This window comes from Siphateles boraxobius, unplaced genomic scaffold, assembly GCF_051911475.1.
Source record: "Siphateles boraxobius isolate OS27281-9 unplaced genomic scaffold, OSU_SipBor_1 66, whole genome shotgun sequence".
In the NCBI taxonomy this organism is placed as follows: Eukaryota; Metazoa; Chordata; class Actinopteri; order Cypriniformes; family Leuciscidae; genus Siphateles; species Siphateles boraxobius.
Window position 1 is genome coordinate 23,812,258 of NW_027509193.1, and position 18,715 is coordinate 23,830,972.

The window sequence follows — 18,715 nt, forward strand, 5'->3', positions numbered from 1 at the left end:
ATGAAGAAAAGCAATGATAGAGGGAGTGAGAAAGAAAGAAAATAATTGCTCTTGAGAATAATCTTCCTCTCTCTCCTGCTATTGTTAGACGCAGGCTGAAGGCATAGCAGAAATTGCTCCGGCAAATTGCAGTAGATTGCTGTCCTATTCTGTCCTATGCTGAGAGAAGCAGAGAAAGCAGGGAAAGGGTAAGCTGGTAGGTGGTCATAAAATGGCGGCATTCTCCGCAGTTATCGTTGCGGACTAATAGCGATGATGATGACTGAAATGATAAGAGGAAGAGACGGGAAGAGGAAAATTGATTAGTTTAGCGCACCTTTACTGTCTGTTGGAAGACAGGCTGTGAGATATCTCCCAAAACAAGAGATAATGTGTGACACTGTTTAACAAAAACATCAAAAAAACTATGCTAAACTGGATATCCAGGCAATGCGAAGTGTGTCCGTCCGGTGTGTTTCTCTGTTTGTGTGGCACATGAGTTTTATGATTACTTGAATTCACTCAACAGGGCAATCTGGTAATGACTATTTGTGGAGAAGCTATTTTAAATTGCAACTACGTTGTAGTTCGCCATGTCACATTACTTTAGTTACCCTTTGGAAAATAAATAGGCTAATTACATTGAATCTACATAAATAAACATTATTATTTCTTCAATTCCCTGTAGTTTCCAGTGGAAATGACCACTAGTGGCAGTAAGACACCAACAACTTTTATTCCTTTTCACACTAATGATTACAGGGGAAGATTATCGATTATTTAAGACTTATTTTCCTTGCAAAATACTATGCTATGACCCTTAAAACATTTTTAACTATAGAGCATGATTTGTCAAACTACATATATTTTACATTTTGGCAATTGCATCACACAACCATCTCTATAAGTATGGCTTTTCTGATATAGTAAACTTGAGATACGAGTCCCGTGGTACGAGTCCCATGAAACGCGAGTCACAAAAAAGAGCTCAAAGACTCTGAAATTGCATGGTTGCTTCATCAAATGCATTTTTTTTATCTCACATTATCTTTTGTTAACACTACCGATTAGGTTTAGGGTATAGGGTTTGGGGTACGTGGTAGATTATTTTCAAATGTGATAGAGCACTAACCTTTTAATGCCACTCACCAGACATTTCATTTCTGAACTGCCATGGTACGTACAAGAAAAAACATAATAAAATGTTTAATTTAAGTTTAAAACATTCATTTTCATCTGTTTCAGATAAAACTAAATGTGCTTTTTGCGCCACTCACTAGACATTTCACTTTAAAAATGTTGTGAAAAGTGCAAGAAGCAAAATAATACCTGTAGTACATAATACTTTGCAGAAATGTTGTCACACGTACGGTTTTCCAATGAGCCTGAGTTGTATCTGAGAAATATATAACCTGATAACCTAATCATACAAATCACTGTGACTGATAAGCAGCAGAATTTAGCAAAACATTTCACACAAAAAAACATGTTATGTTGGAATCCAGTAAATCAATTGTGAATCCTCTCAAATGGATTAACTAATGAATCAGACTTCCAAGAGCTACCTGAAAAATGATAATTACTTGAAAAGCTAGACTAATTGGAATACAACTGAAGTATTGTCAAGCTACTGAATGTTTATCTTCATAGCACCGCAGCTACTCCCCAACACTGTCAACGACAAGCTTTGGGCCCTCTCTTCACTGTTAACATATCACTAGCCCCAACGATTTAAACCTATGATAGTAAAGAACAAGGCACCAAGAATGAGAGAGAAACCAAATCGACAAACCACGACTCTGACAGTAATTTCCAGAGAGGCTAATTTTATATGGCGTAACCAGCCAGGGGAGATGTTGGCTTTTAACGGGCATCTGTTTAAGGCTCAGCATCAGCACCTAAAGGAAAACGTCTCGGTTACGTATGTAACCCTAGTTCCCTGATAGGGAACGAGACGCTGCGTCAAACGCTGCGGGAACGCCCCTGCGTTGTGCGTCATGAAGCACGTATGGAATCAGCCCAATGGAGAGATGAAACGTCATAGGCGGGTGACGTCATCGACCAGGAAACTATAAAGCACCCCAAAAACACAAGCGCATTAGCTTCTGATAGGCTTGAAGGAAGCGCTAACGGGAGTGCCGGGAGTATGGCGGAGCGACGCAGCGTCTCGTTCCCTATCAGGGAACTAGGGTTACATACGTAACCGAGACGTTCCCTTTCAAGGGAACTTCGAGCTGCGTCAAACGCTGCGGGAACGCGAATACCCACGTCGCCATAGGACCAAATGACCGTCATGTGAGACTAGCGCACAGAGGACGAGGGCACCTGTGCCCCAGGGGTAGAGCTTAAGTCTAGGTCATAGAACTTAATAAAAGTATGCGGTGAAGACCATCCAGCCGCATCACAAACATCACTCAGGGAAACCCCCGACAAAAGAGCTTTAGAAGCAGCCATACTCCTGGTAGAGTGAGCTCGGACAACCAAAGGTGAAGGCTGGCCAGCCGACTCATAAGCAAGTGAGATAGCCTCAACCACCCACTTGCTCATTCTCTGTTTAGACGCCGGACACCCTTTCCTGGGTGGCCCGAAACATACAAAAAGTTGTTCTGATTTCCTCCACAGGGCAGCTCTGTGGACATAAGCGTCTAATGCCCTAACAGGGCAGAGTGAATTAAGTTTCTCCTGGTCCGATGACATAAATGGAGGAGGACAGAAAGCCTGCAGAACCGTAGGTCTAACAATATTAGTAGGAACCTTAGGAACGTAACCTGGTCTAGGATGCAGAAAAGCTTTAACCATGCCAGGTGCAAATTCCAGGCACGAGGGTGAAACCGACAGAGCCTGCAAATCTCCGATTCTTTTTAGTGAAGAGATAGCAAGCAAAAAGATAGTCTTAAAAGTGAGAAACTTCTCGGGAACTTCTTCGATAGGTTCAAAAGGAGCTAGGGAAAGACCTTCTAATACAATGGCCAGATCCCAAGTCGGCACCCTCGTACGAACTGCTGGCCTCAGCCTCAAAGTGCCACGGAGGAAACGAGTTATAAGCGGGTGTCTCCCAAGAGAAACTCCACTGAAAGGGACGTGGTAAGCAGCTAGTGCCGCCACATACACCTTTAGTGTGGAGGGGGATAACCCTGTGGAGAAGCGCTCCTGCAGGAATTCCAGCACTGCACCCACTGGGCAGTTAACTGGGTCCTGCAGGTGTTCTCCACACCAAGAAGTGAAAAGTTTCCACTTCAAGGCATAAAGCTTCCTCGTGGATGGAGCTCTGGAGTTAAGAATGGTCTCAACAACCTCGGTTGAGAGACCGGAGTCTATGAGCTGGGCCCCCTCAGAGGCCAAGCCCACAGTTTCCACAATTCTGGGCGGGGGTGAAGTATCGTGCCCCCCGCCTGGGAGAGTAGATCCCTCCTGACCGGGAGCTCAAAGGAGAACCGTCCAGGAGAGAAATCAGGTCCGCAAACCATACTCGGGCCGGCCAGAACGGGGCTACTAGTAGTAGACTGACCCCGTCCCGGCGGATCCTCTCCAGAACTCCTGGTAACAGAGCAATCGGGGGAAAGGCGTACAGACGTGACCTCGGCCACGGCTGCACCATAGCATCCAACCCCAGGGGGGCTGGAAGAGTGATGGAGAACCACCGATGACAATGAGTGGTCTCCTTGGAAGCGAATAGGTCCACCTCGGCGCGACCGAAACTCAACCAAAGGAGCTCCACCACCTCGGGGTGGAGTCTCCATTCCCCTGGCCTCGGCCCCTGCCTCGACAGGGAGTCTGCTACCACATTCAAATACCCAGGGAGATACATTGCTCTCAGAGATAGTAGCTTCCCTTGGGACCACAGGAGGATCTGACGGGCCAACTTGTAAAGCCGGCGAGACCGCAGGCCCCCCTGATGATTTATATAAGAGACCACCGACGTGTTGTCTGATTGAACTAACACATGATGGCCTCTCAGGTCTGTTAGGAAGTGTTTCAGAGCCTGAAACACAGCCAACATCTCTAGACAATTTATGTGCCACGAAAGATGATGATCCTGCCACAGACCTTGGGCTGGGCGACCACTCATGACCGCCCCCCACCCTGTGAGGGAAGCATCCGTCGTTAGCGTTATGCGACGACAAAGAGCCCCCAGCACAGGACCTTTGGATAGGAACCAAGTTTCTCTCCACATGACCAGAGCACGAAGGCAGCGCCGCGTGACTTTGAACGTGCGGAGCGGATTTCCCCTCGGGGAGAATCCCTTGGTCCTGAGCCACCACTGTAGCGGTCTCATGTACAACAGGCAGCAAGGTATAACGTTGGACGCTGCTGCCATCAGACCCAACAGTCTCTGAAACTGCTTGACAGTGAGTAGCTGGCCTAGCTTCACTTGTTTGACAGCTGAGAGAATCGAAGCGATGCGGGTCGGAGAGAGTCGCGCCCGCATCGATACCGAATCCCAAACGACACCCAGAAAAGTGGTCTTCTGGGAAGGAGATAATACACTTTTCTTTGCGTTCAGCCTCAACCCCAACTTTCTGATATGAGCGAGGACGACATCTCGATGCCGAACCGCCATCTGCTCGGTCTGAGCTAAAATCAACCAATCGTCGATGTAATTGAGAATACGAATGCCCTGAAGCCTCAGAGGCACTAGTGCTGCAGGCCAAACGGAAGAACCCTGTACTGGTACGCCTCGCCCCCGAAGGGCGAACCTCAGGAACTTCCTGTGTTGTGGAAGGATGGACACATGGAAGTATGCGTCCTTCAGATCTATCGTGACAAACCAGTCCTCGGACCTGATTTGAGACACGATCTGCTTGATAGTGAGCATCTTGAATTTTAGCTTCCCTACCGAGCGATTCAATATGCGCAGGTCTAAAATTGGACGCAACCCCCCATCCTTCTTTGGAACGATGAAATATCGGCTGTAATAACCTGACTCCAAACTGGGAGGAGGAACCCGTTCTATAGCCTCTTTTTGAAGGAGCGTTTTCACCTCTTGTTCCAATACCAGAGCCTGCTCGGGGCCCACCACTGTGTGCAGAACCCCTCTGAATTTTGGTGGACGACACCTGAACTGGATAGCATAACCCTTTTCTACTGTCTGCAGGACCCAATGAGATATTTTTGGAAGGCTTTTCCACTCTGCCAGAAATTCTACTAAGGGTACCAGCCTCTCGAGACTGGCCTCTGGTGTAACTTGAGCAGCAGACGCAGCGCCCTGTAACGGCGCACCGGCAGGGAACAACTGGTCTGACCGCTCTGAGACCCTCCTCAGAGGGAGCGAGCGTCCCTCGGGAAAGCGCTCGCTGGGATCGTCTGTGCCCCGGCATAAAGGCGGGGTTGGCAGAACGAGCCCCTGAGGGCACCGAGGAGGAATGGGCACCGTAAAAAGAGGTGAACACCTTTCCGCCTCGGTGGGGACCACCCTCAGCATCCTGAACGGCTTGGCGTCAGGACTTCTTCTTAGCCGAAGCCTTCTTAGCCAATATAACTGTCCTCAGATCAGTTCTACTGGGAGAAGGCTTCGGCTGAGAGTGTCGCGGCTGAGCCCACTGTCCAGCAGGGGGAGCACGAGACGCGACACTCTGCCTCTGCTGCGCTCTATGTGATGAGCTCGAAGACGGCCGGGGCTGCTCCCGCCCAGCAGCCCCAGGGACATGAACTTTAAGGGGAAGAAACTTTTTAAAAGCTGCAGTTTGTTTCTTTTCTTCTTGGAATTTATCGATAACTGAATTCACAGCATCACCAAACAACCCCATGGGAGAAAGAGGAGCATCTAAAAGAAAAGCTTTTTCTCTCTCTTTAATATTAGTCTGATTTAACCACAAATGTCTTTCTGCGGCCACCAGAGCTGCCATAGAACGACCCATTAATTTGGCCGATTCTCTGGTGGCACGCAGGGATAAATCAGCAGCCTGACGCAGTTCGCGAACTACGTCAGTACTGACCTCCTCACTCTCACTCATGTCCCTTAGCAGATCAGCCTGGTATGCCTGCAAGATTGACATAGTATGCAGACATGACGCAGCCTGACCTGCTGCCGAATATGCTTTACCCACCAAAGCCGAAGTGTTTCTTAAAGGCTTGGTGGGTAATGCCGGTGCCTTAAAAGATGATGCTGCTTCGGGGGAGAGATGGCTCGCAAGCGTCTCTTCCACACGAGGCAAAGCACCATAACCATGAGCCTTGGCTCCCATAATATTAGCGTATGTTGAAGTCTGGGGACTAAACACTCTATATGACACCGGTTTTCTCCATGATTTCGACACCTCGGTGTGGAGATCATGGAAAAACGGCAGGCACCGGCTGCACACGTGACGGCAAAAATCTCTCATCCAACTTTGATTTAGAAACAGACTCCTGTCTAGTCACTGGCCATTCAATATTAAGTTTTTCAACAGCTCTTGTTAACACCTCCATAAGCTCATCACTCTCAGGAGTGTGGGGTGGCGAATCCTCCACATCTCCCTCAACACTAACAACATCAAGTTCCTCAGAACTGGATAGCTGCAGCATTGGTGCCTCAGCCCGAGCGGAAGAAACCGCAGCGCGTGCTTCCGAACCCGGGACTGAGGCACTGGATCTCACAGGTGAAGGGAGAGATAAGGCAGAGCCCGTCTCAAACCCCGCTGTGAGATCCATCTGCGATCCCCACGATAAGCGCCGCCGCTCTGCCTCGGCAGAAGCGGGACCCGAACCGCGGGGAGCGCGCACCGAACCGCTCTCCTCAAAGAGCGATCGGCGGGAGCGGAGCGTCCTTAACGGCAAACGCTCGCAATGCTCACAGTCTGCTCCCTCGAGAGCAAACTGGGCATGCTGAACTCCCAAACAAACAACACAAAGATCATGTGTATCCCCGCTCGTTAAATAACGCGAGCAGGGAGGAACACACTTTCTAAACTGCTGTTCGTCCGCCATAATCTCTCAATATATATATATATAGGGATAAATTGTTTGTGTGGTGCAGGGTATGTAAGACAGACAATATCACACAGGGACAGATTCACATGTAGCGCGACTGAAAGCACAGAAGCTAATGCGCTTGTGTTTTTGGGGTGCTTTATAGTTTCCTGGTCGATGACGTCACCCGCCTATGACGTTTCATCTCTCCATTGGGCTGATTCCATACGTGCTTCATGACGCACAACGCAGGGGCGTTCCCGCAGCGTTTGACGCAGCTCGAAGTTCCCTTGAAAGGGAACATGTTCTGAAAGCATCTGACAATCCATCTTACCATGACAAGAACAAGCAAATAAGACCTAGAATAACCCTAACCCCTAACATCAGGAGAGGAGAGGATTATACATGTCCGAGTATACATAACCTCGAGTATCTAGAGCAATCCTGCTCCTGCCGATCGACTGTCCAGCACAGTTCATCTCCAACCCAAATCAAACACACCTGCCTTTCATTTTCAAGTGATCCTGAAGACCTTAATTGGTTGCTTCAGGTGTGTTTGATTAGGGTTGGAGATGAACTGTGCAGGACAGTCGATGGGCAGGAGCAGGATTGGGCACCCCTGATCTAGAGTATCTGGGTATCCCATAGGCGACAACCAAAATTTCCTCCTGACATTTCTCACAGAATGCCCATATTTCTTGAGGGCATTAATAAAACAGTAAATGTTAAGATCAAGTATTGGATAAACGAGAGTTTGAGGTGTATAATGTTGCGGTGGGTCAGATCAGAGGAAGTCCATTAGTCTAGAATGACAGACACAAATAATATGATTCACAAACCCTGACTGAGACACACAACACGCAGACAGACATTGGCATGAATACACAGCTAGACCTGATTAGTCCCAAATCAAAGTTGATATGCACTCAAACATGCTGTTTGCATGTTATAGTAGCTGGATTTTTCATGATAACAGTCAAATTCCCCCCAAAAACATTAATGCTAAACATAGAGAATGAGTGTCTGTCTATTGACAGGAGGAGTGTAACACAAGTAAATAAGTGTGAGAGTGAATAAGAATGAACGGAATCAGGAGGATCCGATTACCGAGTCTCGATCTAACGACACGTTTATCACAGCCTGAGGCCACTTCCTGTGTCCTTGTACAATTACACAGACCCATCTCTAATCACATAACATATAATAGAAATTTCATCCCTGTTAGAATAAATATCTTTCACAATATAATACAGGTTTAACAACAAGGGATTTGATGGAGTGAGTAAGTAAGTATATATGTCTGTTTCTGAACCAACATCAGCGTACTCACTGTTGTGGCTTCCTGATGATTTTTTCCTAGAGTCTTGTGCCATGGGTTTTTAAGATGCTGTGACAACAAAGAAGTTCAGTTTTTAAAAACATCTATAGAGACCCATGTGTTTGTTCTATTAAGTTGACTTCAGCTGTAAGGCTTAATAGTTTGATGGCCAGGTATGTAAGAAAATGGAAGCAAGTAAAAGAGAGATAGATGGAGATAGAAAGAAAGAACAGGGCAATGAGATTTAGAAGATAAAAGCCAGTGAAGCAGATCATCACAAATCAGCCTCAGACCCGCATGACCCACAGATCAATGACCTTGATTTATCTCACTTTTGGCTACAATTTTGTCCTTATAGTACAGCTAAATAATCTCTCACACACACACACACACACACACACACACACACACACACACACACACACACACACACACACACACACACACACACACACACACACACACACACACACACACACACACACACACACACACACACACAACACACACACAAACACACACACACACACAGAAATGATACAAGAAAGCCCAAGAAAGTAGACAGTTGGATACTTACTCATCTCAGCATAATCAAATTAGCTAAAATATTTAATAAACAAACACTCAAAGTGGGATGTATAGAACTTGGTGCGGATTCAGTGTGGGCCTGCAACAGACGTCGAATCACGTGTACATACAAGAACATATAAGAACACAAACACATATTACAAGAACAGAGCTTTTGTGACAGGAACACACAGAAGTAGTCAAAGCACTGACCTTAAAGCTCCAATAGTTTGGCTGTTGCTATGGAAAGGAGAAACGAGAGAGCGTTACTCAGACATTTATCTCTGTGTGTGGTGAAACCTTATACACAGTCACAATCTCCAACCATGTGACATCTTTTGTGATAAAAGAATGTGAAGGAAGATATGAACAGAGAGAGGGCACATCCCAGGAAGGATATTTGTGAGAATTTTGTGAGAATTTGGACAAACATTCACTTCAAATCACTCTAAATAATATTATTTTTATTTTAATGTTACTCTTTTATTTATGCCCAATTTATATGTACATTTCATATTTTCATTTAACATTTTTAATGTTTTTGAATTAAATCTCTTATGCTCATCACGGCTGCTTTTATTTGATCAGAAATGCAGTAAAACAGTAATATTGAGAAACATCATAACAATTTAAAATAGTTGTTTTGTATATGAATGTATTTAAAAATTACTGTATCCCAGTGATGGGATAATATGATGATTTGATGCTCAAGAAACAAAAATACTTTGATGAATAGAAAGATCAAAAGAACTTGAAATAGAAACATTTTGTAACATTATAAATGTCTTTACTGTCACCTTTGATTAATTTCATGTGTCCTTGCTGAATAAAAGTACTAATTTCTTTATAACAAAAAATACCCCAAACTTTTGAATGGTAGTATACTGTATATGTAACAGACTTTTCACAGCACATATCCAGCTTCAAATGCAGATTAAAGATGGCATTAAAGCACATGGTGACACAGTGACACATAATTCCTCTAGTCTGGTCGTCATATGGAGCTGTTCTGAATGGGCTGGACCCTATAAATGAGCCAGCATGAAGGTATTTGGAGGTTTTCTCTCCTCCGTGCATCAGCTGTCCTGCCTGAATGACTAACTGACTGGATTTCCGCAAATGAGAAAAAAATTAATTAAAAAGATCCCCTCTGTGTCAATGCTTGGCAGGCTGCCCAGACCTATCAATCATACCGAAATTGGTCAACTGTCAGAAGCTTTCACCTATCTTTCCCATTTCATCTGAGAACTTCACTTTTACAGAAAGTCAGAGATGTCACCAGCCAAATCCGTTGTAGTCTTTTTTTCTTGGTCACTTTCTCAACTTTCCCTGTAACTCATTTGGTTACATTGTTAGAAGACAAATTAAATAAACTAGTGAGAATGTGAGTTAATTTTCTTAATTCAGTTTATTAAAGCCACGGGACCTAAAGTGCCCAGAGGTCCTTTATATTCTTTGAATAAAATTCAGACTGCCGGTTATTTGATGAACCCTACCCTAATCGATCAAGACCTTTCAATATTTAATGTGCAAGTGTAGACTACATCATCAGCTGATTAAAAGGGTGTGTGTGTGCAAACATACATTTGGGGAGGAAAACATAATTAAAAAGCTTGAAGCTTATAAACATCAGCTAAATATTTCCTTCTACACAAGGCTAAAAATATGTTGAACAAATTCCCTTGAACCAGGATGTTGATGTCAACGGTGTTCATATAGCAGTAGTTCAGCATTATATTTCTAGTAAAATAATATTAATATTCTGTGTATTCATTCACCTGCTTTAAACTTTGTGCAATTCGTCCTGGTTATGAGCACTGCCCTAGGGATCAGCAATATGAAAAATATTTGCAGCATGAAACACTACAGCAAACCTGTTTTCATAGACTGACAAATACACAAACACCCACAAGCTGAGGTTAAGGCACCAGCATACACATTGCATCAGTCAGTTCAAAAAGGAAATACCTGGTACACACACACACACACACACACACACACACACACACACACACACACACACACACACACACGTTGGGTTTTCATGTTTTATGGGGAGTTTCTATAGACATAATGATTTTTATACTGTACAAACTGTTTATTATATCCCCGTACACTAACCCTAAACCTAACCCTACCCATCATAACAGAAAACTTTGTGTATTTTTACTTTTTTCCCAAAACATGTCCCCACAAGGTCAAACATATAAAATATTTCTAATGTATTACATGCACACACTTATACATATATATATTAAAAGTGTATATATATTTTATATAATACTTATATTTCAGTGTTGGTCAGTGTATCTCTCTGGGAAACCAAACAACCCTTCTCAAATTATCCTATGTTTTTTTCTGTTATGGAGCAGGTTTAACTGGTTTCTTTGTCTGGGCTGCTTTAATGATTGATTCAGCATGCTCCTCCTGACAGAATTGGCCAGATAGAAGTGCGGGGCCTCACCTATGGGGCCTGATTCTGGGTTACCTGATGTCAGGTACCACTGAGCGGCAGATGGACCTGCATTGCTGCCAGGAGGTGTTCTGGTACTGAACTTCAGCCTAAAGCCAAGCATTTTGTGCAGTCGATGGTCAATCCAGGGGATAAACTGTACTTTGAAACAGCTTGAAGAGCCCGCTCATTGACGTAATATAAAATATTCCCCAGCAACATTTTCAAACCAAAGCACTCTAATATTACGTGGGACATGATTGTCTCAAGCATAAAATGAACGAAAGTGTAGCCAGTCTATACAACACTTACATTCAATACACTTACAAAACATTTATTTAAATCTAAATGAAATGGACATTAAGTAATTTTGTGTTCAATATTCATTGGACGATAAAACAGTGGACCTTACCCAGGCAGCAACATAGTGTCGGCCCAGATACGGGCCACATCTGGTACATGTGTATTCAACGCGTACCAGATGTGGGCCGGATATGGGCCGACACTAGGTTGCTGTCTGGGTAAAATGACACCTATCAGCATAGATACAATGCAAACGCTTTTGGCTATTTCTATTCCTATTACTATTTCTTTATCTTTAAACCCTACTCATAAAATGCAACTGTATTTCAAGTTAATAATGAAAAGTCTCTTTATGAATCTCTTTTTTTTCTATTGTAAAAAATGCCATATTTTTAGATAAAATATCAAAATAAATGAGACTTATCCTCAAATTCATAGTAGAATCTACAAAAGCAAAGTAAATATGTAAAATAACTATACATGCATATATATATATATGGTCCTTCTCAAAAAATTAGCATATTGTGATAAAGTTCATTATTTTCCATAATGTAATGATAAAAATTAAACTTTCGTATATTTTAGATTCATTGCACACCAACTGAAATATTTCAGGTCTTTTATTGTTTTAATACTGATGATTTTGGCATCAGCTCATGAAAACCCAAAATTCCTATCTCAAAAAATTAGCATATTTCATCCGACCAATAAAATAAGTGTTTTTAATACAAAAAAAGTCAACCTTCAAATAATTATGTTCAGTTATGCACTCAATACTTGGTCGGGAATCCTTATGCAGAAATGACTGCTTCAATGCGGCGTGGCATGGAGGCAATCAGCCTGTGGCACTGCTGAGGTGTTATGGAGGCCCAGGATGCTTCGATAGCGGCCTTAAGCTCATCCAGAGTGTTGGGTCTTGCGTCTCTCAACTTTCTCTTCACAATATCCCACAGATTCTCTATGGGGTTCAGGTCAGGAGAGTTGGCAGGCCAATTAAGCACAGTAATACCATGGTCAGTAAACCATTTACCAGTGGTTTTGGCACTGTGAGCAGGTGCCAGGTCATGCTGAAAAATGAAATCTTAATCTCCATAAAGCTTTTCAGCAGATGGAAGCATGAAGTGCTCCTAAATCTCCTGATAGCTAGCTGTATTGACCCTGCCCTTGATAAAACACAGTGGACCAACACCAGCCGCTGACATGGCACCCCAGACCATCACTGACTGTAGGTACTTGACACTGGACTTCAGGCATTTTGGCATTTCCTTCTCCCCAGTCTTCCTCCAGACTCTGGCAGCTTGATTTCCGAATGACATGCAAAATTTGCTTTCATCCGAAAAAAGTACTTTGGACCACTGAGCAACAGTCCAGTGCTGTTTCTCTGTAGCCCAGGTCAGGCGCTTCTGCCGCTGTTTCTGGTTCAAAAGTGGCTTGACCTGGGGAATGCAGCACCTGTAGCCCATTTCCTGCACACGCCTGTGCACGGTGGCTCTGGATGTTTCTACTCCAGACTCAGTCCACTGCTTCCGCAGGTCCCCCAAGGTCTGGAATCGGTCCTTCTCCACAATCTTCCTCAGGGTCCGGTCACCTCTTCTCGTTGTGCAGCGTTTTTTGCCACACTTTTTCCTTCCCACAGACTTCCCACTGAGGTGCCTTGATACAGCACTCTGGGAACGGCCTATTTGTTCAGAAATTTCTTTCTGTGTCTTACCCTCTTGCTTGAGGGTGTCAATGATGGCCTTCTGGACAGCAGTCAGGTCGGCAGTCATTCCCATGATTGCGGTTTTGAGTAATGAAACAGGCTGGGAGTTTTTAAAAGCCTCAGGAATCTTGCAGGTGTTTAGAGTTAATTAATTGATTCAGATGATTAGGTTAATAGCTCGTTTAGAGACCATTTTCATGATATTCTAATTTTTTGAGATAGGAATTTTGGGTTTTCATGAGCTGTATGCCAAAATCATCAGTATTATAACAATAAAAGACCTGAAATATTTCAGTTGGTGTGCAATGAATCTAAAATATATGAAAGTTTAATTTTTATCATTAGATTATGGAAAATAATGAACTTTATCACAATATGCTAATTTTTTTAGAAGGACCTGTATATTCTTTGTATTATATTATACATAATATTATTTATTTAGGAACAGCTTCCGCTTTTGTGGACATCCCTAAAATGAATTTTGTCAGCTTTAGCTAACTCTCTCTCTCTCACACACACACACACACACACACACACACACACACACACACACACACACACACACACACACACACACACACACACACACACACACACACACACACACACACACACACAGCCATTTTTTCAATTTGTGCTGTGGTCTCCGGGCCAAACCACAGAGGAAGTGAAAAATTCACAGCAATGAAAAGTCTCCTAAATCATTTCAATGTGACAGCCCTAAATTTCTCTCTTTGACATAGCTTTTGATAAATAACTGAAATAACAATAACTATCAACACCATCATATTGGATCATAATTGAGGGGCGCTTCAGCTTCTTATGGATTTATGCACTGCAAGGTACCGGTGAGCTGTGGCTTGATGTTATTTTCCCCTAACAAGCAGAATTCCATGGAGCAGTTTGAGGCCCGCGTCCTCAGTTGCTAAGAAACAACTCTAAATGGGGGATAATTGGCTGTCTAAGCTGCGGCTGCTTTTGCCAGCGGAAAATCAACAGCATACTTAAGGGTTAATAGATAATACAGCTGCAACTGAAAGGAAACAATTAAAAAAAGGAATGAATCATGAACAACATTTTTTTTCCAGTACGTTAAGCTCCTTCCCTACATCACACAGACTGGTACTGGCATTCATTCTATATGGACAACTACAGCAATAAAAGAGGGTTCAAATAATTCAAATCACTTATGGAAGCAGTCAAAAATGCTAATCTGCTCTAAAACAGGTGTTTCTTTGCCACTCATGTAAAATAACGGTCTAACTTTCTCCAAATTTGCCTGACATCAACATGCAGAGACATAGATCACATAGGCACAATCCAAGGTACATTAATTCAGTTGTTCAGCTAACATAACTGAAAATTCTGCTTGTTTCTTGTGAGATTTAAATTAGGAAGTACATTTTATAACAATATTGTGCCTTTCTATCAACATATGCAGTGAAGCTCTATCTTAAAGAGTAATTTATGTAGTCACAAAATCAGAGACCCTCATTACAAATGGTCACAAGAAACGCATCAGCACTGAATTGCTTTGGTACATGGAACTTAACCTATCAGAGTTTATTTACATAACCCAACCCTACATTCTTAAAGGTACAGTAACAAGAAAAGCTAAACTGTTTGATGTTAAATGCTAAGAGGGTTAAATGATATTGAAATACAAATTATGACTGTTTTTTTTGTGTGCAACAATCCTTGACTAGCATTATTCAAGTGGAAAAATAAAATACTTCAAAAGTGCATTAGAGCATGTCCCCTTTAAATCCACCTCCTGCATGCATCTGAAACGTGGTAGCATTTGTTTGCAAGTCAAATGCCCCCATGTGCACATATACATCAGCAGTACAACCCAATGCATTTTTATTAAAGCAAAAGCACATCCTCATGTGCACTAAACACAACAATCAGGCCTGAATACTAGTTGGATCTGATCCTGGGGATTAGTCTCCATCTCTCAGAAACATGTGTCAGCCCAGCAAGACTACCGGAGCTGTACACCACCTGACCTGCATGCAAAACAGCTCTTACCTTCCCTCTCACATGAACAACATGCACGCACGCATACAAATATTTTCACACATTCACACATGCTCCCTCTCCCTGACATGCACATTCACACACACACATACACTCACACTAGTCACACACATGCAGTTAGTGTCCATCTGCATGCAGTCACCATGTCAACCAATCTCGCAATAACCAAACAAATGAAGTCGTCAGGTTGAATCTCACCTGCACCTGCATGCGTGTACGCTAGTGAGTGTGCGTCCTCCCTACACACACACACATGCACACTATCTAGATGCCTTCAGTCTTAGCAGCTGGCTGTCAGGTGTGCAGAAAACTCATTCTCTGATTCCTGCCCTCTCTCTCTGTCTCCAGCACATGCGACGGCAGGTTCTTTATTTAATTCATTACAGCATCGACTGGGTACTGGCTGCTGCTTTAACTCTTCCGTGCTGGAGTCTCGGGAAAAGGCTGGCAGAGGGTAATTAACTCTCCTCCTGCCGGTTTACACACCGTTGCACTCATCTGTCGGCTCTTGTCCTCCTCTTCCCCTCCCCCTTTCCATTATTCCACACAGGCTGCAGATAGGCAAATAAATAAGGAGGAAATTCCTGTGATGCGTCTTCCTTCAAGGTTGAGGATATTCCAAAACCCTTCCCCTTTTTCTTCGCTCTGTTTTCTCTCTCTCTCTCTCTCTCTCTCTCTCTCTCTCTCTCTCTCTCTCTCTCTCTCACACACACACACACACACACACACACACACACACACTGTTCATTCCTTGTTCTCTTGCTTTCTCATTCTCTCCAGCCTGACCTTTGCAATATGATATCACCAGTTTCCATATAAGGACGGTGTTGCCTTGGCAACTATGGACTCCACCTGTCTCTCACCCAACCTCTCTCTCTCTCTCTCTCTCTCTCTCTCTCATTTGATCCTATCATCTCACAAACTCGCCAGGTATTACGGTCACACACAGGTATATACTGTGATGGGAATCAGATACATGAGGATGAAAGAGCTGTAAAATAGGTGATAAAAAGACAAAGAGAGACTTTTGAAACAGAGCTGCTGAACAGACTAGCTTTCCATGTTTATGCTGGTTTGGTGCTTTAGTTTAGATAGTGGACTACCATAGCCATGTTGTTTGCCAACAAAACATGCTGGTCAACCAGCTGATCAAGCTAGTTAAAAGAATAGTTCACCCCAAAAATTTTTCAAACCTTCATGAATTGCAGTGTTACAGAAGGATTGTGTTGTTCGCTATATGGGTGGCTTTCAAGCGTCAAGTAACGATTTAAATTTCAGTCATGTAGTAGTTTCAGTTTCATGTAGTAGTCAGTCATGCAGTAGTTTTATGATCTCTTACTATTGTAAAATATAGATATAAAATATAGATGCCTTGCATCTTTTTTTTATGCCAGTCAATGTAACTGCATGGAAGAGAGTAACATTTAAACTATTGGTCAACAGAAATATGAAGTGTTCAGAGCCAGACTTTTATTTTGGCAACATCTGGACTTTCATTTTGAAAGCTTCAAGAACTTTCTCATTCTTCATCTTCATTAGTTTAATGTCTTTTTTTTTTAACTGTTCTGTCTAATAAATTAGATTAAACAGTATATGAAAAAGTATTATAGGGTTTGCCTTTCTATTTTTAGTAATAATACTTTCTAATTTATCATCAACATTCAGCAAATACACTTTTATATAATTTCAACAAGCCATATAAATATTAATTCCATGAACAGTGTTGGTTACAGTGTTTACTTTCTTTGTAGTTATGTTCTTAACAACAACAAAAATACTATAATAAGATTAGAGTAATAAAAAGTTAGACTTTCAAACATTTTTTTTTCATATACATATGAAAGTTTATTCATTTTCAAATTATTTAAAATTTTAATTGTAAATAACAAACTTAATTATAGCATGTTTTATTCTTTCAAATAAATAATGTAATGTATATCGGCTTTACATCGACCATTCTGCTCTCTGAATGACATGAGAGTAAATAAATAAATGGTAGAAATTTCATTTTTGGGCTACCTATCCTTTAAAACTAGGTTAAGAAACCTGGCAGGGACACCGTTATACAAGCTACCACAACAAAGTATATGCTGGTGACATAAGGCTTGCACAGTAAATAATTTTCTATATAGAAGATATATAGATGGAGAGATAAAGGTCTGATGAGTATAATTAGAAGACTGAAGCAATAGAGCCTCTTTTTCAACACTCATCCCTCTAAAAATATCAGCGCAGGCGGGTTTTGACAGACTGGAGTGTAACGTGTCTGTTACCTGCGTCTCTCTCTCTCTCTCTCTCTCTCTCTCTCTCTCTCTCTCTCTCTCTCTCTCTCTCTCTCTCTCTCTCTCTCTCTCTCTCTCTCTCTCTTGATGCAGTGACATCATCCATATTTGAATTCAACATTACGTCACCCTCCTCCATAAGAACCAGTTGTTCCACTCACAGAGTGACTGCTGTTTCGCTGGCATACAACTGCCAATTTTCTATGGAGAGTACAAAATGTTTCAATGACAAGCTGTGTGAAAGCTGGGAAGATGGGGGTACATTAAGTCTATGCCACTAGTGACTGAAGTGTTTATATCTACACGTCAATGTCTCCTTCAGAAGACCTCTTAGATAGTTAGAATTTCAAAACACTGTGTTGAGCATCTTGTGTGTGTGAAAGTGTATCCATGCATGCTTAATGTAATTTACATCAATTACATAAAGCAGCATATGTTCCTGAATCAACATCCTGGAAAGATATTCCTATTAACCAATCAGAGACTTAATCTTAAATAAAAAGGCAATAACAATAACTAATCACAGCCCTCACCCTTACATCACCTTAAATCAGACGCTAACACTTGGTTGATAACAGTGTTATTTTAGGAACAAGCAAGGATGTGGAAAAAAAAAACATTTCCGATGTGTGAAAATTTTTCTGATTGCATGTACACGGACTATCAACACTGATAATAATCAGAAATATTTATTGAGCATCAAAGCATCATATTAGAACGATTTCTGAAGGATCTTGTGACACTGAAGACTGGAGTAATGATGTTGAAAATTCAGCTTTGACATCACCGGAATAAATTACATTATAAAATTGTGGTGACATCATATTTCACAATATTTCTGTTTTTTACTGTATTTTTTTTTATCAAATAAGTCTTGGTGAGCATAAGAGACTTCTTTCAAAAGCATTACAAAAATAAAATAAAATAAAACTTTTGAACAATCTAACATCTAATATGCTATTCAATGACATCCGCTTAATAAAAAATAGATTGAAAAAATGTATAAAAAATAAAAAGCTAAATTAAATAAACATACAAAAATGTTTAAATATAACTACATGAATAGAACATACTGCATATCCAAATTTTTATTATTAAATAATCAACTAAAATGAAAAACTTGATTCAACAAAAATAGTCATAATAACATTAATAACAGTTATTAGTAGTAAGAAAATAAAACA

The 18,715-nt window shown here is 42.0% G+C and overlaps 1 protein-coding gene across 37 annotated transcripts in view; it reads right to left on the reverse strand.

Annotated features, from left to right (window-relative positions):
• The window catches only part of srcin1a (SRC kinase signaling inhibitor 1a), a 102,412-nt gene that overhangs the window by 44,607 nt on the left and 39,090 nt on the right, over positions 1-18,715 (reverse strand). For 18 of the 37 annotated variants that reach the window (XM_077213133.1, XM_077213155.1, XM_077213163.1 and 15 more), the window contains exons 3-4: positions 8,966-8,992; positions 8,198-8,254 (exon numbers count right to left, since the gene is read on the reverse strand). The exons of 1 other annotated variant lie outside the window; for it this stretch is intronic. In XM_077213133.1, coding sequence (XP_077069248.1) covers positions 8,198-8,254; positions 8,966-8,992 — 84 coding nt within the window. Of the gene's footprint in view, positions 1-8,197; positions 8,255-8,965; positions 8,993-15,447; positions 15,585-18,715 lie in introns of those variants that run through there. 18 more of the 37 variants (XM_077213153.1, XM_077213142.1, XM_077213161.1 and 15 more) reach the window with 5 other exon arrangements.